The 23,270-nt window shown below is 37.0% G+C and overlaps 1 protein-coding gene across 3 annotated transcripts in view; it reads right to left on the bottom strand.

Moving 5' to 3' along the window:
- CYP7B1 (cytochrome P450 family 7 subfamily B member 1) overlaps positions 1 to 23,270 on the bottom strand; it is a 208,610-nt gene that overhangs the window by 15,799 nt on the left and 169,541 nt on the right. For all 3 annotated transcript variants that reach the window (XM_055286232.2, XM_063643271.1, XM_055286234.2), the window contains exons 2-5: positions 21,054 to 21,190; positions 12,082 to 12,672; positions 11,418 to 11,624; positions 1,114 to 1,289 (exon numbers count right to left, since the gene is read on the bottom strand). In XM_055286232.2, coding sequence (XP_055142207.1) covers positions 1,114 to 1,289; positions 11,418 to 11,624; positions 12,082 to 12,672; positions 21,054 to 21,190 — 1,111 coding nt within the window. The remainder of the gene's footprint in view (positions 1 to 1,113; positions 1,290 to 11,417; positions 11,625 to 12,081; positions 12,673 to 21,053; positions 21,191 to 23,270) is intronic.

Raw genomic sequence — 23,270 nt, 5'->3', positions numbered from 1 at the left:
TATAATTTTGTTCTTTGATACTTATAAATGTGGAGATCAAGCCTGTTGTTTGCAGAATGTTCCTTCACTTGCTAATACTCTACAACCTATTTGTTATTGTCATTCATACAATGTGCCTCCTTCTGAAACACACAGAAACTATAGGTACACTCCCCTCACACTTAAGTCATTCACCTTTGCTGCTGAAATAAATGCAAATTTTCTAATTGTATTTGAATCTGCTCTCTTCTTGTTAATTTTCAAAATTCAACAGTATTGTAATCCAGCCTGGATGCAAAACTTCTATCTTAGAAAGTAGATTTAGAGGTGATCCAGCTATGAACTGCTCAAAAAGAGCAGCAAAGTTACCCTTTGAAAAAAGGCATTTTACACACAAAAACTGCTGCAGCAACATTACTTCTTGAGAAACACAGGCAGAATAGGACTGCATTCAATTTGCATGCAGGTGGTGAATCTCTGAAGTGGTATTAAGGGATGAACCAGGGTGGATTAATTTCCAGTCTTTGATATTCATTAACTCCAGCTTCAGAAAAAAACACAAGGAGATGACACAATTACCCTCAGAGCTTCACCCGTGAGCAGCAGCTTTACAATCTCAAGTTCATAATGCCATACTAATTGATCAAGAAGGGGCACATACCTTTCATAAGAGGTGGAAAAGTATATGGGCTTAACTATAGCAATGATACTATTTGACTTGGGAACAGTCAACCTCACTCTGGAAACACTTAGCAAAATAGTTAGCATCATTTATTCTCTAAGCCACCTGTCAATAGCTAGCCCTCCACGGTTTTCAATAATTCTCCACCAAGCAAAATGTAATTTTGGCCAAAACGTAATAGTGGCCAAGGCGCAATGTCCATTTCATTTGAAGCAACTAGCATTTAGTCTCATCACTGTATTTCTCTTTATAGATCATGAAACCTTTCAAAGATATCCTTAGGGAACACTTCAGTAAAGAGGAAAGCTTTCTTATTAGGAGGAAACACAGAAGCCATCAGGCTGTCTCAAACCCCTTCTGGACCAAAGTGGCAAGAGGAAGAGATAGGGATGGAAGAGGAATGTGCCTGCAGGATCTAAGAAGTAGCAATCATAGGCTTGATGTTTACTTACCTCTGGAGCTTCAAAGATTTCAGGGTCACCATGTAGGATTGGAGGAAAGATGGCTACCAAGTCTCCCTTTCGCACACGGTAGTCTCCGGTCTCTGCACTGAGAGTCAAATCCTCCTCAACAAAACGCATGGTGGTTGAATATGAGGACAGTCGTAAAGCTTCAAAAATGGTGCTTTCTGAAGGAAAAAAACAAACGATAGCTTATTAAGATAGGGCTGCTCCTGAAAAGTGCTCTCAGTTTGCAATAAAAGCTCATTACTAATAGCCTTGATTGAAAAGGAAACCGTTTCTTCATCACCAACATTGAGCACCAAGAGGAAGCCAAGGGTGGCTGTGCACAGGATGTCAGCAGGGGCGGTGGTCTGGCTCCAGCAAGGCTTGGGGGCATTTCACAGGTAGAAGGCAGCAATGATGTACCTGGGCAGAAAGTCATTAAGATTTTGTAGGAGAGGATGATCTGCTAGAGAGGAATGTTGTGTTATGGGTATACATGTTTGAAATTAAAACCATATCCCAGTTAAAATACACAGCTGGTGAGTCATTCCGCAAACCTTTAGAACTCTGATGCTTTAAAGCCAGGCTTAGCCATTTAATAACCACTTAGGCAGTTAATAGTAAAATAATTGTAGTAGTGCTTTCTGAGACAGCTTAACACTTAATTTCTTTTATGCTAGCTGTAAATAAAATGTGAGTCAACATTTGCTGGAAAATTTTCAAAAGGAAAATATTTTTAGAGGATTCAGAAGAAAACCACATTTTCCTCAGCATCCAGTGAGAATAACAGGCACCATCATATCCTGGAAGATTCCAGAAGCTGAATGTCCTTCCTTTCCCAGTGGCCTTCACCTTTTGCTCCTAGCACGACAGATTTTATGGCTAATTTCCGGCAATTTATCCTGGCAGTTTGAGGAGGAATTCCTTTGGGAATAATATGCATAATTTGCATAAATCATTCTGATAGCATGCATATCAGCGTGTAGCTCCTGTCTAGGTCTGCATCTCTCCCTTCATAATCAAAACTGACTATGTTTCCACCAGCATGAATGGGTCCTAGAATATAAAGCTTCATTCTCTGTAATCAGCAATATGAAAAAAAAGCCCCAAATGGAGTTTTCTCCCCCTTCACATGATAACAAATGGTCGTGTTTATGACTTGCAATTTAGAAATCACACAGACACACAGACACAGAGCCCCGTTTCTCAGTGTTCAGCAAAGCTCTGAAACACAGAGTACCCAATTATTAGATTATTAAAGGCGGGCCCATCCGTGAGGGCTTGCATCAGCCAAAAATAAAAATAAATGTTATTTCAGTAAAATTTAAATCTATGCACAGCCTGCATAAGGCTATCAGGTAGCTTTGGGTGCTTTCTCCCAGGAGGTTTTTCCTTAAGCATGCATTTGTCTAAAGAAATGAGGCTGCGGTCAGCTTTGTGTGGCCAGTGTGGTGATTCAATGTGACGTACAGTGAGGCAGTGCATATTCTCTTGGACTGCCTTCGTTATTATAATCAGGCAGAGTCAAATCGGTTTGTTGGTGATGAGGCCAGAAAAAGAACTTTGGTTTTGGAGCATGGGCTCTACTGCAGATAGCCACAAGGCACCTGACACGATGGATTTCAGCTGGCAGGACACCAAGGACCAACATTTCTGTGGTAAAAAGCAAGCCTTGGCCTCCCATGTACTGCCGCTCGCTCTGTTGGAGCAACAATAGCACAGCATCCTTTTAGCTTGTGGTGTGAAATGGTAGCTGACATATGTAGCAATGCTGTTCACCCAACAAGTCCAATAGGGGTGTGGGAAGAAGAAACACAAAAGCAAAATAATTGTGGGATGGCTGCTGTGACAGGGCAGGCATGTAACAGTCCGAATAACATGGTCAAATCTGATTGGCTGATGTGCTCTCGGGAAGCATGGCAGCTTGCGCCCACCGCAGTATCACAAATGACAATTGGGCAAGCATATCTTATGTAGAAGTTAATCACAATAATGGAGTGCAAAGTGTGCCTTAGCGGTCAGATAGTAAGTGACAAATCTGTTTTACCTTCCAGTACCAGTTACGTGTGCGAGATGAGGTTGGCTCTCGCTCTGAGCCATCATGCCGATAATCAATAGACGACAAAAGTAATGAGTTGCGTTATTATCAACAATGGAGAGTAGAGCTTACGTGGCTCTGCAGAATAACATCCAGACACAAAAGCTAGCAGCTTTTCCACCAGCCCCAGTATGAATGCAGGCAGAGCTATAGGTTGAGAAGAATGACAACTGCACAATAAAAAAATTGCAGCCTCTACTTGTAGTTGTCATAGTTGAGCAGACACCAGCCAGTGCCACTGACAGACCAGCTGGGCCCTGGGAGGACTTCCATGCTGCACCAGGAGGTACAGTAAATTATCCTGCACGGTAGAGCAACATCTGTTTCTGTGCTAGTGCCGAACAAACAAGGCAATTTAAAACATACCAAGGGATAACCAAGCAACAAATGAACATGACCCTCATTTTTTCCCCCTTCTCACACATGAGGTGCTAAACTTCTTTGTGCAAGCACTGCATGAAAGAGAAGCCAGGTTTTTATTTGATAAGGTGTTGTCAGAGAGATTTTACATGTTTCCAAAATGGAAAGAAAAAGCTTATAGTATTGTTATTCTTAGAATCTTCCCCCTTCTATCTTAATTTCTTTTATACCAAAGCTAGCACTCAGTTCTCAATTCGCTCTAGAATTAAAAAAAAAAACAAACTTTCCATATACTTATAAATATTCAGTCTTTAAACCTAATTTGCTATACTTAGTTCACATGCCTTCAAGCATTTGTCTTCCAATTTCCACTGAATAAATGCGTACTAATGAGAACTAGAGCAAGCTGCTGAGGCAAAGCTGGGTGACTTGGGTCTGGCCTGCCACCAGCTTGTGATAGGCGGGCAAATTGAGTTAAAATGAAAAGTCTTGTCAGCTGAAATTCAACATGGTAGCCAAACAGCAAGCTGTCAATCATCCAGCCAAAACAGGGGACTGCAGGTAATAAAAGGTCATTGTGAGTCATTACTGCACTTGGCTTTCATATGGAATTTAATTTTAATTAAAGATGATCTCTATCTGTAAATGTTTTATAAAACTTATTGTGTATAATGGATTGTTAATTTATACTAACATTTAGCAGGTAATAGGACTCTAATTATTAGAATGCATTGTCAAAAAATGACCATCAAGAATGCAAATATTTTGAGATAAAATTTACACCAGGCACTGCAAGGTGCCAACAACTGCAACTGTGATTAAGAGAAGGCTGCCTGTGAGTTGTTAAGAACTGAGCTTTACTGACCAGTATATGCTAGGAAATTGGATTATAAAATTCCCTCTATGATCTCACAATTAAGAGCATGCACTACGTTCTTCACCTGGCTAGGGAAGGCTTCTTTCTCTTTTCAGGATACAAAATTCTTTTGATTAAGTATCCCTTCTAAGTGAAATGCCAGGGAATGTCTTGAGCTAAAATCTTTTACAATACAATTGTGAAGAAAAATAACAAATAAAAAAATTATGGTTAAAAAAGGCATATACATATTCTCTTTTGCTCTCAGTTCTCAATTCTGGCTGTAATAAAGGATGGATGATTTTCATTTGCAGATTTAAAGCACTAAAGCAGCTCATGACAATCAATAATGCATGTTACAATGCAAAAACAAATAAGCATATCTGGGTTTCTGCCTCACATTTAGGCCCTGTCTGTATATGTGGAATGAATGTACTGTGACATGGCCAGGCTGTTAATTTGGGTCATCTTAATGATTGGTGCAGGCTGGCATGCCATTTGATTAGCCATGGTGATCAGAGGATAGCAGCAATGGATGGAGTGAAATGAATAGCCAGACCCTGCTGCAGTCACTGGGGCTGAACACTGGGTGATCTTAAAGAGAAGGTGGTTATAAAAGGGGGAGAGGGGTTGGATATGGAGGTGGTGTGCTCTGGAAGGTGTGATGGAATGGAGTGAAGCTCATGATGTGTGCGTGTCTATGTGCACTTCCACATAACTGTCTTCAAGACAGTTGAGGAGGTAAATAAGAAATTGTGATAATCATATAATTTGAGGCAAAATTGTTAATCTTTGGCTCAACAATTGTATATCTTAAGTAAAGTTAAAAATAAATCTGAATTGGTACAAATGCCTATCTTCACTCTGCATCTCAGGCACAGTCTTTGGTTCACTGCTAAAATACAGACATGTAAATTCGGTGTTCATATATTCCATAAATGTTTGTTAAGGCCCTACTCTGCTTGGAGCACTAGGCCACTGCTGCTGGTGTGAAAAAGGAACACGGCACATGGACTTGGCCTTCATGGACAATGCAATGTAGGTAGTTCAAAGTTGGAAGATACATATAAACAGGAATGCTCCCAAGATCCTACTGAAGATATTGCACAGTTGCTTTTATTTATTTAATTGACAAATAAAAATTGGATATATTTATGGTGTACAACTTGATGTTTCGAAATATGCATACATTCTGGAATGGTTAAGTCCAATAATTAACATATGCAATTACCTCACATACTGATCAGTTATTTGTGGTGAGAACAGTTAAAATCTACTCCTTTGGTAATTTGATACTACACATTTTCTAATTGGATAACTCCAATGATAAAATTCAGAAAACCCATTTTAGTAGAAAGCCATTTTTCATATTGAGGTGAAATTTTCCTTCTTTTAATTTCCACCCTTTATAAAACACACAGGCCAAAAAAGTCTAATCATTCTTCCACATAACAACCCTTTCAAAGTATGTAAAGACAACTATCATGCCATTTTCTAATTGTGTGTCAGAGATGATATGGTGTTTGGCCTTTGCCATGCTGGATGAATTCAATTAGTCAATGTGCCTCTTAAGACTTGGCACAACTAGGTGTGTAGTATTTTAGTTGGAAAAGTAGAGAATTATTAATTTCTGTCCCTAGACACCATGCTTCTATTACTATTTCCTGGGAGCAGATGAGCAACAGATTTTTGAAATAATATCACTATTGTTTTAAATTTTCTGATATCCCAGAGATTATCAGCAACCCTGGATGCCCATTAGAATCACCTGGGATTGCTTAAAAAAATAAATGCCCCATTCCAGTCTAATGGAATCAGAACCACTGTATTAACTAAAACCCTTCAGTTAGAGGCTAATCTTGGCTGCACATCAGAATCACCTAGGGAGCTTTTAAAGCCATCAGTCTGCACCCTAGACCAATGCAATGGGAATCTCTAAGGGTGGGGCAAGGTATGCAAAGTGTTTCAAGCCTCCCAGGTGGTTCCAATGAGCAATCAAGGCTACGAACCATTGCTTCAAACCCTTTTCTGCTGAGTCACATGTTTCTCATCCTATTCTTACAAAGTTGATATTTAGATCTAAATACGGTAATTTGCATTTTAATTAAAGTTGCTTTTCAATCCTTTCAGATTCTGTTTCCAGCATTCATTATATTATCTAACCACCTTAGCTTTGTGCTGAGCTGAAAATCCGATGAACATCAAAATCAGTATTTTTCACTTTTTAACTGCTGTTTCCTTATATTAGATATAAAATGTTCACTATTAACATCCCTGAGTTTCTGATGTACTTCTTTGTGGAAGATGCTTCACCCACTTCCTCCGGTTAGAAGTTCCTAAATAAAGTTATATCTTCTGTAAATCCTCATTAGAAGAGAGGATGTTGATAACTTCACTACTGTCTGAATTATGTAATCTTTTAAGCTTTTGAATATACAATTATTTTATAATATTTGAATGAGCTTTTTCAAAATAACATCCATAATCTTTACAAACATATCACACTAATGTAAAATGTTCATAAGGGAAACTGTGTGGGGGGTATACAGGAATGCTCTCTATTATCTTTGTAACTTTTCTATAAATCTAAAACTATTCTAAAATAAAAAGTTCATTTTTATTAAAAAAATACCCACAAGATTCTAATGTGAACCTCTAGTTCTATCCTTACCCTTAAACCCAACTGCATTTGAGAATCAGTAATATATATCTTACAAAAAATAGTGGTCAAGGTCTCCAGTCCATTTCTAGAGCATTTTTGTCTGAGGTGACAGTCATTATGGGTAGGCATTAAAGTTAGATCTGGCATCAACTTCTGGTTCTGCCACTATCTAGCTGTATGACTTGTGTTAGTTAAGTAATGTTTCTGAACCTCATTATTCAATAATTGAATAAAAATAATACTTGACAATTAAATAACCTAATATACATAAAACACTTAACACAGTGGCAGGCACATATTCAAATAATAATTATTAATATTATCATTCATAATATCTTATCCTGAAGCTAAAAATGCAGCCAACTGTATGATCCTCTGGCCCATGTTGCCTGATCTTGCCCACATGCACATCATGCCTGCCTTTGTAGAAGTGAGATACAAAGAATTCCTCTCCCCTCTCAGCTGGGATAATGAAAAAAGATCTCAAGGGCTCTGGTATCAGACAGGCCTGAGGGGAAAAGCATGGGCGTGGTCAGAAAACCTGAGTTAAAGACCTGCCTTTCTTCTTTATCACCTCCATGATCTTAGATGAGGTATTTAGCACCCTGAGAATTTTCTCATCTGTGAAAGTGACAAAATAATAGCTGTCACTGTCCTCCAGAGTATCCTGGTGATGATGACATGAAACAATGTCTGTAAGATTGGTTTGAAATATTGAAATTGTTAATATATTTAACATGGATTTCATCTGATTATCATTGTTATTTGTTATTAAAGGACCTTAATTTTTTCCTTTCTGTATTCTCCTCCCACACCAACTACTCACAATCAGCTTCAAAATCTTTCATTGAATTTCAATATGGCCTCACTGCAAGCTCATACTTCTAGAGTTATAATTTATAATATTCTCTTTTTAAAAAAGTATTACAGATTTTGCCCAGTTCCAGTTTTGAGGCATCTCCCTTTACTTTAACATCCCTCAACTGGACCATGTTTGCAACTTTTCTCAATTTGAGGATATGTCACTGAACAACATTAGGTGTCTACACTTCACCTGAGCCATGTGGCAGTTCTAATATACCTTGACTTTCCACAGTATGTTTGCTCTTTTCACTGGTGAGTCATCAAAAGAGCACTCCTGTGAGGTAAGGTAGACTTGAGCATGATGTTCATAAATAATTGCAAATGAAGAAAACAATATAAACTACATAAGGACATCGCAGAGGTTAAATGCCATTTTGGTGATAACAACAGATAACATTTATTGAGCCTATACCGTGTACCATTATAATAAGTTATTTATCTGTTATTCAAATAAACCATTAAGAAGTGGTATTCATCAAGCTTATTTGCAATCGATTTATCAAAATTCCAATTTTGAGAGCTTTTACTCCTTGCATTATCTTTTTTTCTTATCTTTGTCTTTCTGAATTATCTTTTATACTTTTCTTTTTCCTCCATCTAAAACCTGCAGTTCTAAATCCTACCTCCACCCTAGATTTTTTTCTGGGATAACTGAAAAATTCTTACTTTTCTCTCAGAGTTTCTCAAACTTCCATTCTCTCAGCAATTTTTTCCTATTGAGATTTAAGCCCCAAGTAACAGTTACTGAAACCTTATATCTACTAACTTATTTTAAATTTTCATTTAAATGTAATTATAGAGATCTTAACTAATTGTTAATAGATAAAATGTTTTACTGAGGTCATAAGCAGAATCTTAACAAGATACATAAATATATAAAAATATAGAGTTGTGTTTCCTTTGCCTAAAATAAGAGTAGAATAGTTTTAAAGAGAGATTCTCAAAAGCATTGAAAAAAGGACAAATCTATCATAACCTCTTACAGCAGATGATTGCTTTAAATTACTTAAACAGACTTTGGCAGTCTAACGTTCCTTCTCAACTCTGCTTTATAATCAAAGTGTGCTGACATGCAAAATTTCTGTAAAAAGAAGAACCTCTTTTCTCTTTGCTGTAATAGTGCCCAAATCCTCCTTCCTGGTAAAAAGTACAGCAATCATTTTATCATTGTTATCTTTTTTTCCTTTTATAATGATAAAAGTTTAAACTTTTTTTAAAGACATTGCATTTAAAATACATAGAACTCTTTCCTTAAGAAGACAAGAAGGATAAGCACATACACACATACCACGTGGCACATGGTAAATATTTAACTGTGTAAGTCTTGCCTTTGTACATATAGTTCATGCTCTCTCGATATAGAGAAATACAACTGAGCTATGACTATCTGCAGAGGTTATTTGTTGTGTAACTAATTCACATATAAGTTTGCTCTGATATGCATAAAGCCTTCTGTCTTTTGAAAGAAAAAAATACACACTATTTTCTAGATCACAAATGGCCCCATCATTTTAAATTCTCGTAATGAACAACACTGGCCTCTGCTGGTAACCGAGGTCGTGATGAACCATCCAGGCTGTTGAAGGTACTGCCTTTATCCAGGTGGATCTAAACTTGCTTGGGATTTTTGTTGTTTTTATTCATTTTTTCAATGATAGGAGACTTGTCAATTTATGAGGGATCCAACGGTGAAAATCTCTAGCTCTAGCTATGGGCTTAAATGGATTCAAATTATAGCTCTGGAATCTGCCATTTCTTCTGGTCTAATAAATGTAAATGCTTCTGCTTTAATACTGAAATTTAAAAATGATTTTTTAATAGCAAAAAGTTGAAAGTAAAAAGAGTGGATGAATTACAACTACATTTTTTAAGAGTAATAACTATACACAATACAAACACATATTCCTTCTAGTGTATTTGCCTTATTTCCCAGTATGCATCATCTTATTCATAAAATGCAATGGAAACTGCTTGACTATATGGGAAATGCAAACTAGATCTTCATAGAAATTATAAATATGCCAGAAAATACTGTGTATCCAAGTGGAGCAGCTACCCAAAATTTTACACAAATTTTCTGAATTTGTTCCCCAATAATTCTGCAAAGAAAAATAAAAGAATATTTGTATTTTAGTAATGTTGAGATTTTTTAAAAGAAAATATAAAATTTATTTGATAACCTATGCTAAAGACACAAACTACAGACTTCCAAATTGACTGCTAGTATAAGGCATGCTTTCTGGCATTGTCTCAGTGGGCCTTAGCCTGAGAAGTGAGAACAATCTCTAGAACACTTGGGGCATTTTCCTCAATGGCCACTGATGGTGAACACTGACCAAACCTGGGAGGACTTTTGTTCCTGAAAGGTCCTATTAAAGAACCTGGAACATATTTAAAAGATAAAAAATTGAGACCAACATAGGCTAAAATGCTCGCCTACATTGTCAAAGGAATAAAGAAACAGAAATATGTGAACATTTGTTCCTGCATTTGTCTAAAGAAACTTGGAATATTGTACCCTAAAGGATACCGCAGGATGAAATGTCAATACAGAAAGAATAGAGAATAGCTCATTGGTATGGAATTTAACTTTGGCAGTAGAAGTTCAATCAGGGAATGGTAGTGAACAGCCTTCTCAAAGTAGTAAAGGGGAACAAAATCTTTAATTTGCAGTGTGCTAATTAAACGAAATCTGCTGCGATTAAAAGCTCCAGTCATTGAGGTACAGGCCTATGAAGAAATAGAAAAAAACCTTAGTCACTACCAACCTCAAACATACTTGAAATAGTGACCACGTATATCTCATGAGTCAGTGAGTATTTTATAAAATATCAATGTTTCACAGGAATACTTTGTAGTTGTTGCTTTTCCTTTTCTTTTTCTCCCTTTCTCTCTTCCTTCCTTCCCTCCCTCCTCCCTTTCTTCTTTTCCATTTTTTCCTTCTTTTCTTTTTTTTTGTGGGTTTAAATCATGAACTTCCAATGGAAAACTTTTTTCTGTGTTTTTGAGAATCACACACTCCATAAAATGTCTAACCTGTGCTTGAAAATATAGACATCGTTTTAGGGAAGAAATACAATTTGCACACAGGGTGCCTTTTCTGCAATACTTTCCTTTTCAGTCCCTAAATACTTCTTGACAAGATGGTGCAGCAGTGTTGGAAAGCATTAGCACATCAACAGATGCTCAGAATCAAATGATTTAATAGGCATAAACTTTTTTTCAAATAATTGTAAAGCTTTGGTTTAGCCTTTTGCATACCTTGCATAGTTAATTACCTAGGCCTTAATGTTTACATGCAATGAGAGTATCTACGGCTATAAACGACATAATTTATAATTGATGTAAATGGGTGTTATTATGTCAATTAGGCAGCTGTGTCCTCTACCTCTTGGTAAACAGCTATGAGTGATAAACCGAGTTTGCAGAGAGGTACCTTCTTTTCTTCATAACAGATAAAAATAAATTACCTAGGCAGATCAAGCTGTCCAATTGTTCTCTAGTGAGGTGGATGGGAAATCCAGACCCTTTCTTTTGACCTGTTGACTGCAGCAAACGGTCAATTTCGTCACGCACTGCTGCCATAGCTTCTGGGTGCCGCAGAAGATAATACATTGCCCAGAACATAGTTGGAATAGTGTTTGCCACAGAGGCCCAGAGAAAGCCTAAATGATGTGCTGGGAGAAAATAAGTGAAAAGGAAGATTAATAGCGTTTATTACACTGATTAGATTTGCAGTGTGCTAATTAAAAGATGTTAGGACACAGACCCAGCCAAGGATCAGTGCATGCTAATGAGAACCAATAGGCTTCTGAAGTCTAATTTTCTGCTTAATGAGAATAGTTTAAAATATGTGTATGGGGGGGCGGTGTGGTGGGGGATGAGATAAGAGAAGTAAATGCAGCTTAGTTATACTCTTTCTCATTATCACCATTAAGTATCTTGTTTTACCACCTCAGCAAAAAAAAAAAAAAAAAATCAATTATCATAGAGGGTTATATCAGAGTAAAACATTTTATCATTAGCCAATTAGAAAGAGCATAAAAACTTTTCAAGGTCGCCATTTTGTCTTTTTATTTCAAAGGTCTATTGTAAATGATTGTTTTAGGCAAGTGCTCATTCAGAAGTTCTTACCTCCTATTTCAAGGTCCTCGTGCACATAATATTTCTCCAGGACATCTTGCCTGCTTTGAAAAACTTCTGACCATCCTTGCATCTTGGCTAAGTTTTCTGATGAAAAGCATTTTATAATTTTCTTCCTAATAGACTTGACATTTCCTAGAAGCTCAATGGGTATGTTGGATACTAAATATGCAAACTTGTCATCAAATTTTAAAAAATCATCTCTTAGCTCACTAATAAATTTGTTGCTGTCACAAACAATAACTTTTCCATATATAGTTGTAAATGTGATCTCAAATATTATTGAGCTGCAGAATGGATACAGTTGTGCCGTGTCCCAGCTTGTGGTTTTTAACAGCTGGGATTCAAACACCTGTTTTAGATTCTGCATCATGCTTTCCAAGAGTATGTCCAAAGATTTGCCTTGCAAAAATTGATAGCAGAGGTGAAGCTCATCATTCATGTCATGATTTTTTTGCAACTGACTGATGCTAAATGTTTTCTTTAATAATTTATTAGAAAATACTCGAAAGCTTAATTGTTTATGATTTTTTATCACTAGCTGGTACTGGAAGGGGTCCAGGATAAATGTTATGTACTTTCCTAGAAAAAAAAAAGAGAGAGAGAGAGAATATGAGTTCGTTTGTTAATAAAACAGAAATAAACACCACAAATTTAAAAATATTTTAATCAAAATTAGAAAGACCCTAATAACTAAGGCAAAAAGTTTAATACAAATCCATTTCATTCGAAGGTACACTACATGTTTCCTTTGAAAATGAAAGATGGTGGAAAACACTCTAGAAATGTGAAGTTAAATATCCTGAAGTTCTTACTAACCTTTGCAAAGATGGTTTACTCTTCCAATTTTTATTTTAACTAAAGTACCTGAACACTTTAAATATCCTTTAAATATTCTCATAATCCCCTGACCTAAATACTTCTCATATTTTTCCCTCAATAAAGCAGAAAACAAATTGGCAACATGCCATTCCATTTCTGAGTATTTATACTTCATAAAGAGCTTTTTCATACTTAGGTGTCATCTGAGTTTTGTTCAAATACAATAATTATAACTCAAATAAATGACCATACTGTATGGAGCAGGTACTCACAAATAAATGTCTAATTCAACACTAGCAAAAATCCACTAATGCCAGCATTTTCACTTTTATGGATGAGGGAGATTTAGTAACATGTTCAAGGTCACATACTGACTTGTGACTGACACAGGATTCCAAACTAGAATACATCCATTCATCCATTCATTCAGGAAGTCATTCACCATTCACCACATTTATTAAGATCTGGAAACTTGGTTGGATCCCTTTCTTTTTGAGATACAATTATGTAGAGAAATCATTGCATCCCTATGGATCGTGATATGGCAGAGGTGAAACACAGCATAAGGGAAGCAGAAGGTAGAGTCTGCTTCAGTCGGCCTGGAGTTATCATCAAGGTCTCGTTGAGGTGATGACGTTTGCCTTTTCCACATATCAGTGTTGCCCAAACTTATCGATTTAAAAATTTGGGATGCTTGCAAAAAAATACAGATTCCTGCAAGATTTTGATTCAGAAGGCTTGGAGGGGGTCCTACCAGTGTCCTTTTTGATAAGGTCCTCACGTGATTCTTATAAGGCGGCACCTCGAAGGACACAGTCTACTATAGTCTGTCTCTCAAAATTGGCAGAGACCTTGGAGAATTGCTTGTTTACCCTCTGCATTTATCAGTTGATAAAGCTGAAGAAAGTCAAGAGATGTTAAGGGTCAAGATCACGCTGCCATTTTCAGTGGCAGACCCTTGACGAGAAGTTACTCACCATGCACTATTCTTTGTCTTCTCACTAGAGTGCTGTTTTAAGATTCCTTCTAATTAGAAATATTAAGCAGATAGTAATCAATAATGACATTTAATGTCTTTCCTGTAGAGAACAGGCATAAACTTTAGATGATCCTAAAAACGTTAACATCTACTTATTTATTGTCTTCATGTCATTATTCCTGTTTGTGTGTGTGTGTGTGTGTGTATGTGTGTGTCTGTGTGTGTGCGTGTGTGTGTGTGTGCGTGTGTGTGTCTGTGTGTGTGTCTGTGTGTGTGTCTCTGTGTGTGTGTGTCTGTGTGTGCGTTTGTGTGTCTGTGTGTGTGTGTCTGTGTGTGTGTCTGTGTGTGTGTCTGTGTCTGTGTGTCTGTGTGTCTGTGTGTGTGTCTGTGTGTGTGTCTGTGTGTCTGTGTGTGTGTGTCTGTGTGTGTGTCTGTGTGTGTGTGCATGTGTATGTCTGTGTGTGTGTGTGTCTGTGTGTGTGTGTCTGTGGGTGTGTGTCTGTGTGTGTGAGTCTGTGTGTGTCTGTGTGTGTGTGTGTGTGTGTACTGCTTTGTTAGTGGAACAACCTCTCACTTGTTATTTATGATAACTCAAATGGCATCATAGAAATTTAATTCAATTTGGTGCAAGATATTTCAAATAAAGTTTTGAAATAATTTTCAACCTAATCCTAGAAACAGATAAATATGTTTTTGTTTCACAATTTTGAAACACAAGTTTTAATATACATGAATATACATGTGCTATGATTTATTTTCTAAAAATGACTCAGATGACTTAAATTTTATTCACTCATTTTCCCCTTGATTAATTCAATAATGTGAGTGGATCTAGGATGCCAGTAAAGCTAGAAGTGGCTCTTCATTCTGGTCAGATCCCAAAGCTGTCTTCTACAAGGTAAACTAAATTTTGTGTGTGTGTATGTGCTCTGGGGACAGCAAAAAGGATTCAACCCAATTTAGGCATATTTTATGACACCTGCTTTACCATAGCAGCTTAATTATATAAAACTGCCAGCATCTGCCTGTAAAATAATTGAAAAAAATCAATTTTCTTATTTTGCAAAAGATATAATTTTAGGCAAAGTTGTGTATTTTCACAGGTGGTGATTCATACTTTTCTCCTTTCACTAAATAAAAGGATTTTGCTAAATATCTTTGGGGTTATTTTAAATTATTCCCTAATATTACCAGAGTGTATAAAAGATTCAGTTAGTAAAACATGCAATATTTAGAGAATATTTTGAATTTTTTCCTACAATTTTCTATATTCATCTAAATCTAAATGGAAAGAGAAAAATATATTCAGACATGACAGCATGAGCTACCTGTTATTGGGCCTACTGAAGTAGAGGCTGTATACATGTTACAGTTTTTGTTTTGTCTACAATCATTACAAATACACACATTCATTTTCTCTCTCTCTCTCTCTCTCTGTCTCTCTCTCTCTCTCTCTTTCTATTTCCTCCTCTCTCCTATACCCATCCTCTTGGGAATGAGGGTATGGGAAAAAACAATGAGGTTAATTTCAAATAAAAGGACTAAAAGTTGAATATGGACAAAATGGTTCAAGTTAGCAACCAATTACGAATAAATTGCTTTTAAAAATATAAGCAGTTGTTTGTGTATCAGTTCTTTATAAAAATCAGTACTGTTAGCTTCATTTGTAGATCTAATCTCACTCCTTTCAAGGCTCTTTTCACTCTAGGATCTGTATTTTCTCTTTCTAATTCTTATTTCAGTGTCCTTCAATATCAAGGCATTGTGTTTTACCTACTATCTTTTTTATTGAGATGTGAATTGCTTCAGAAGAAGACATTTTGATTTTCTGGATTTTACTTTTCATGTGGGTTTGGAAGTACTAATAACCCTGGAGATGTTAGCTGGCTTTCCAACTTTTAATCTTCAGTATAAACAATTTAAGCTAAGTTTTCCAAAATTAATATTAATTTAAACCATCTGTCCACCATCTGCTAATGTGAGATGCAAAACCAGAGTTTCTTTGTGATCTTTAATCAGACAGTTAGGAAAACTCATATACATTCATAAAATGAATTTAAATTTCTTAACAAAGGAAATCTTCTGAAAAGGTATTCTGAAGGCCCTGTATTCTTGCAGCATTAACTTTTGCTCCAGGGTGATTTTATGTAAATGAATGGCCAGTGTCGGCAGCCTTGTTACCTAGTTTACAAAGATCACAAGGTAAAAACAATACCCTCTGCCATGTTTGCCAAAGAGAAGAGAATGCTGTCAGCAGTTGATATGAAATATTGATTTAAAGAATTTCAAAGTTTGCATTTGTCTAAAATATAAATGTCAAAGTGGGGCTGATATCTGCAAGAAAAATACAATATAAATCATTCTTAGATGCAGTAAATTTGAAGTCAGGTCAAAATTTTTGATATCTTCCTTGCCAATCATTTCATTCTCTTTCCTTTTTAGGAGCTAACTGGCCTTACAATATTAACTCTAGCATTCCTGTATAAGCTGCATAAGAGACTTTACCACCTCAGTAGCCTTTCCACTTCCTTTAAAATTCATTCTTTAGGAAGGTAAAGCTACATAATTCAAAGTATGTTGGTAAATATAGTTTAAAAATTCAGTCATTCACCCTAATGTCAAACAAAAAGTTTTGACATCTGGATCATTATAAATTGAATTTTGGTGTTTTCATTTCATATATTTGGTGCTATACAAAGATATATATATATATATATATATATATATATATATATATATATGCATGAGAATTGGCTGCTTGGCATAGAAATGTCTCGTGAAGAAAAATATAACCAAGGCCAGAGGATCACTTGAGGCCAGGAGTTCAGGACCAACCTGGGAAACATAGGGAGACCCCATCTCGGCAAAAAACCTAAAAAAAAAAATTAGCCAGGTGTGGTGGCACACACCTGTGGTCCCAGCTACTCAGGAAGCCACGGTGGGACGATCACTTGAACTCGGGAATTTAAGGTTGCAGTGAATTATGATTATGCTACTGCACTCCAGCCTGGGTGACAAAAGGAGAACCTGTCTCCAAAAAAAAAAAGAGACAAATCTGAATTTTAACAATTTTCATAATTAGAAGCTTTTCATCTCTGTGTTTAGCTTATTTTACAATAGAATTTTTTAATCTCAAGCTGAAAATACCGGTTGGGAGAGTGAAATATGAGTCAACTTTGTACTTTATGAGGATGGCCACATGTACATATCCCCCCTCTTATTAGGAAGATTTCACTAGCTGCTGACAATGATGTACAGTGGTGCTTTGCTGGGGTGACATCTAGGGAAAACGATTCCGCTGCACCACCACACAAAACCAATTAGAGAACTATTTTCTGCGACAGGTCAAGAATTTACATGGTTTCTCATGAAAAGATGTACTTTTTAATTTCTTTATTAAGATGACATCCATGTCCCTTGAGACTTTCGGGGATGACAATCATTTGCTCATCATGCAAGAACATATACTCAGTGAAATCACATTATGAGACAAGAGCAGAAGACCTTGTTCTTCATTTCACATTTTCTAAATGAGCTACTTTGCAAACTGATCATTAGAACCATATACAGTAATAGGATTTCTTGACAGGAATTATTCAAATTCTAGTAAGAAGCAAAAGGGAGGTATCCTGCACATTTAACTGTGGTTGTCTACTGTTGAGTTCAAACATAACCACGGTCAAATTATTTAGATGTTAGAAATTCAGCAAGCTTCTTGGTACCTAAGATTAAGAAATCAAGCATCAGCAGAAATTGGCTATTTTTTGAAAAGTGAATAAAGTGATTCAAATCTGCCACAACTTTCTGCATAATCATCTTAGGTTATTTTTGTACATTGGTATTAAAAAAAGAAAAACCGAACACTTCAATCACTTGTTCTATCTATTCATTAGAAACACCAGCATTAATTATTTAAAGTAAGAATGACTCTTTTTAAGAGAACAATATAGTTTTGGTACCATAAAGCTCAAGGCTCACTTAGAGGAGAAGCACCAGCTCAGGCTTTTATCTGTATAGTATTCTAGTGTTTCATCAGCTCTAAGGAATTAGGGGCTTCCCCATCCAATATTCGTTGAGAATCAGTTCTGAGCTCTAGATTAAATGTTGACAATAGAGAAGCTAACAGAATAATGAAGGGAGACAGATAAGTCAATTGGTAATAACTTCACAATGTATTAAATGCTCCTACAGAAGTGATACTGGGAGTAACTGGACCCTGGAGAAGAGGCACCAAATACAGGAGGAGTCAGCAAAGGCTCTTGAGAGGAAGCAATGTGTGACCCTGGCCTCAAAAGATGAGTCCATGTCAGTCAGGTAAATAACAACATTCTGGCAGAAAGAACAGCAAGATAAAGAAAATCCAGAGGCCCCACCAGGTATGTGGCGTGTGAGGAGGAAATTTCAAACAACATGGTGCATTCATGGTGTGTGAAGCACAAGGCGAGCAGTACCAAGAGACAGAGCTGGAAAGGCTGGTGGAGACCTGATCTTGGGGAGCCTCATGAGGACTACTGTATACAATATAATTCCTCTAAGATGCATGGTTTTCTTCCATTCAATTTTTCTGAAATCAAAGTGCATACAATTTTTTTTTTTTTTTTTTTTTTAAGATGGAATCTCGTTCTGTCAACAGGCTGGAGTGCAGTGGTGCGATCTTGGCTCACTGCAACCTCCGCCTCCCAGGTTCAAGCGATTCTCTGGCCTCAGCCTCCCAAGTAGCTGGGACTACAGGCACATGCCACCATGCCCAGCTAATTTTTGTATTTTTTTTTTTTTTTTTTTTTAGTAGAGATGAGGTTTCACCATGCTGGCCAGGATGGTCTCGAACTCCTATCTCGTGATCCACCTGCCTCAGACTAGCCAGCTTCCAGGCAAAGGAGTAAGTTGTGATGAAACTGATACTGTCTGTCCATGGGAGAACTCAATCATGCTGATAATTTCCTCCAGTTGGATCATTTCTCCCAAATACTGCATTAAAATGGTAGCATTGAAATTAAGTCACTGTAGTTTCCAAAGGTTGCCTCTGACCCTCAGCAAAGTAGTTACAGGCAGAAAAAAATTACTGGCTCTCTAAGAATAGAACATAAACTTCCAAGGCTGGTTGAAGGAAGATGTAAGGGTTAAGCTAAGAAAAAGGCATGCATATAGATGATTTAGATAAAGAACCAGAAGGGGGAGTATAGAGAGTAAAGGAGTAGCAGAGTATTTCAGTAAGGAACAAGAGATCAGCATTGTCAAACCAGGTAGAGAGGTCTAGGTAGGTGGACCAGGGAATAACTTTAGCAAGGCTGAAGGCTGGTTATAGTTAGGAGGGCTCTAGGAGATATGCAACTAGAGATAGCAAATATATGCAACTCTCTTGATAGAGCTGGATGCAAAAGAAAAGAAGAAAAGTGGAAAGTACCTAGAGGAGAACCTTAAGCATGGTTATAAGTGATGGTAAGAGCCCAAGAAAGAAAAAAATGAAGATGCATGTGTGAGAGGAATGAATCCAGATGTACCAGTCCAGAGGAGGCAAGAAGAAAGGGTCATGGGGACAGGGAGATGGAGTGTCTTGAACATTCTTTGAAATTGGAGAAAACGTGGTAGATCATTGAGAAACATAGGTACATTTGTTAGATACATGGGGATCTAAGGGAGATTATACTGGATGTCTTCAGTGACCTTGTGAAGGAAGGAGAGTGAACTGTGTTACCAGAGCCCCAGTGAGAGTGGGGAGTGAGACTCAGCCTCTTCTTTTCCTGCAACTGGCAACACTCAACAAGCAAAGAAGTGTGGGTAATCTAGTGTGTAGAGATCAGCTTTCAGGGCACAGACAGGACATGCAAAAGCAAAGAGAGGGAATAGCTAGCCCAGGCCATAAACTGATGTTGAAGATTGTATACAAAGATAGCCATGATGAATTCCTTCCATCTCTCTACATGTGTCCCCATGCAATGTGACTCTGCTACTCCTTCCAGGAAGAGGTGGAGTCTCTTTCCCTGCCCATGATTCTGGATTGCACTGTAACTTGTTCTAACTAATAGGATGTGGTGGAAGTGAGGTTTTTCAATATCTGAGCCTAGGCCTCAAGAGACCTTGAAGCTTTTTCTCTCACTCCCTTGAGACACTGCCATGTAAGAAACTTTTCTTGAGGATGAAAGACCATGTGGACAAGGGAGCGCACCCACGCATGTGATGAGACCATCTGGGACCATCCAGTTCCCATCCAGAGTCCAGAAAAGCCACACAAGTGACTCAGGCCAGACCAGTTGTTATTTTAAGCCATTAAACTTTTTGGGGATTTGTTACTCAGCAATTGATAGCTGATAGAGCTACATAGTTTGGGTCTTAAAAAAGGGTGTGAACTAGGAACAGTCCAGCCTCTCCTCCCAGTCCTAGAATGTTTGGGGTGTGTAGCAATCCTGCTGTTTTTTTCTTCATTTTTCTCAGTGTTTTGGTACTTTATTAAAGTCTGAAGTGCAATGAAAGTTTTAAAATGAAAAACACATTCTTGACCAGTGGTTGCTGGAGACTCAGAGGCAGGGGAAGAAGAATGAATAGGTGGAGCACAGGAAATTTTTAGAAGAGTACAGCTACTCCATATGATACTGTGAGGGTGGATACATGTCATTATACATTTGTGAAAACCCAACGAACTACATAATACAAAGAGTAGACTGTAATGTAAATCATGGATTTTTAATAACTGATCAATATTGGCTCATCAGTTGTAACAAATATACTGCATAGATACAATCAGGGAAACTGTGATTGGGGGGAGGGGGTATATGGGAACTCTCTGAACTACTAAATTTTCTGTAAACCTAAAACTGCTCTACAAAATACAGAGCATTAATTTAAAAAATACATTCTAGCTTTTGTATAGTTATATATATATATATTTTTTCTACCATTCTTAAAACCAAACTAAACCAAACCAAAATGACAGGTGATGGCTGGAAAGAGGGGTTCCCTAAGTACCATGAAAAGAGTTCTATAATTTGATTTTTAATGTGAGGATCACTGAACTAAAAATAATAGTTTTCTTTCACATTAGCTATACAAAATAAAATAAAAATATACAGATATTCGACATTTTGCCTAGAGAAAAACAGAAAGACATTAAAGAACAAGTGAAAAATTATGACATATATAAGGTATTAATAAAAGTGCTTCTTACCACCAAGAAGAACAGTGAAAGTGTCACCATGTTGCTTTTGAAGGGTTTTCACGAAACTTAAGGGGTCTTTTCGTAAGTTCAGGGCCACTCCAAGATAAGGAAGCCAACCTTTTATCAATGGAGGCTCACCGGGTCTCCTATAAGGAAAAAAAAAAAAGATAAAAGAACAAGAGAAAAATCAAATCATTCTTATTCAAATACAGGTGGTTTATTTATTGAATCTAGAATTTGACTACATGCATTGCACTGCTTCTTTCTATTCTCTTACTCGGTGATTCTTATACAATCATAGACATGAGTTTACTGAGCTTCTCCAGTATGTATGGTTAAATGCTTAACTTCTCGTGAGCAACTTTATTTCAACAGTTTTTGGGGATCAGGTAGTTTTTCATTACATGGATAAGTTCTTCAGTTGTGATTTCCAAGATTTTGGTTCACCCATCACCCGAGCAGTGTAACTGTACCCAATATGTAGTCTTTTATCCCTCATCCCATCCCACCCTTCCCCCTGGGTACCCCCACTGAGTCCCCAAAGTCCATTATATCATTCTTTTTTTTTTTTTTTTTTTTGAGATGGAGTCTCGCTTTATGGCCCAGGCTGGAGTGCACTGGTGCGATCTTGGCTCACTATAAGCTGCGCCTCCCAGGTTCACGCCATTCTCCTGCCTCAGCCTCCCAAGTAGCTGAGACTACAGGCGCCTGCCACCACACCCGGCTAATTTTGTTTTTGTATTTTTAGTAGGGGGGTTTCACCGTGTTAGCCAGGATGGCCTCGATCTCCTGACCTCTTGATCTGCCCAACTCGGCCCCCCAAAGTGCTGGGATTACAGGCGTGAGCCACTGTGCCAGGCCTATTATATCATTCGTATGCCTTTGCATCCTGGTGAGCAATTTTTTGAAGGAATTGTGTCTTGCAAGGCCTGTATGACTGCCTGATAGTTAAGTTACAATCTGTTTTATTTATTTCCTATTCTGTTTCCCGTCATCCTAAGTAGGTACCTGTGACTAAGGAGATCTCCAGGAAACTAAATCAACTGTTTGATATAATTTACTCTATGAAATTGTTAGTTATAATATTGATAAAAAACAAATGATCAGCTGCCTGATTTTATTGGTCTTTCACAAGTCATGTTATAAATACTGCTTGATCAATTTCATCAATGAGACCTAAACTTAGTTTTGACTAATATTTATGTTATCCGCTATGTGCTTGGTGATGTGCAGTGGAACAGGCCAAATCTAAGTTCTAGTCAAACTGCTTGTCGGAAATCACCTAAACAATGTTGATTACTGATTATTTTGTTTTCTATATAGCATAGTGTTTTTATATGTGTAGACTCAGTCAAACTAACTCCACCTCATTTTAAATTCCAACTCATGTATAGGCATTTAGGTCTTTCCACAAATAAAGGCTATGAGGGTTTCTTTTTTTTTTAATCTTAAAAAACCTTCGATTATATTCTTATATAATAAAGGTATAGAGGGACGATGAATTATGGGATTTGAAGTTTTTTAAACCACTTAAGTCTACTTAACATAGTAAATGGAGATGTGTTCTTTAGGATGTGCAAGTCATATTAAAGTATTTGTTGTGAAATTGTTCACTGAATTGATTTATCATGGAGTTTAGAACTAGATGGCACCTTGGTGGCTTTCATGCAATTTATCATTTTTATAGGTAAGAGTTCTCAAGGCCTAAGAGATCAACAAATTTCCCTAAAGTCATGAAACTATGTAAGGACAAGCTGTGTACCAGGATCAAGACTTGGAGTCCCACAGCTGCACTCTGGCCCTTATAGAAACATTAGTCTGTTAACCTGTGGACCAAGGGAAAAAAAAACCACCAAAGCAGCTCACTGCCAGAGCTGACAGACATTGTGTGTGTGAATCTGAGGGCTCTTGCTGTGCCCTGGGTTTTAGATGTTGGAACGTTTAGTTGCCAGAGTAAAGCTCTTTGTTATCAGATGTCAATTAGACTGGAAATACATAATCAGAAGAGAAATAATAATCTTAAATTGAGAACTATAAAAATCTCCATATTATTTATTTGAGGTATTATTTTGATATAGTCTTTCATAAAGTTTTTTATTCAAGCTACCAATGATTGAGATGATTTGTTAAATTTTACTAATAATTTGCATTGTTTAACATACAAAACATCCTTCAGAATACTATTGGTTAAAAACCAAGATTTTTCTTTGTTGATTTGTAATCTTA

This window comes from Symphalangus syndactylus, chromosome 7, assembly GCF_028878055.3.
Source record: "Symphalangus syndactylus isolate Jambi chromosome 7, NHGRI_mSymSyn1-v2.1_pri, whole genome shotgun sequence".
Classification (NCBI taxonomy): domain Eukaryota; kingdom Metazoa; phylum Chordata; class Mammalia; order Primates; family Hylobatidae; genus Symphalangus; species Symphalangus syndactylus.
Note: the sequence above shows the minus strand (reverse complement) of the source record. Positions and strands in the feature narration are given on the sequence as shown.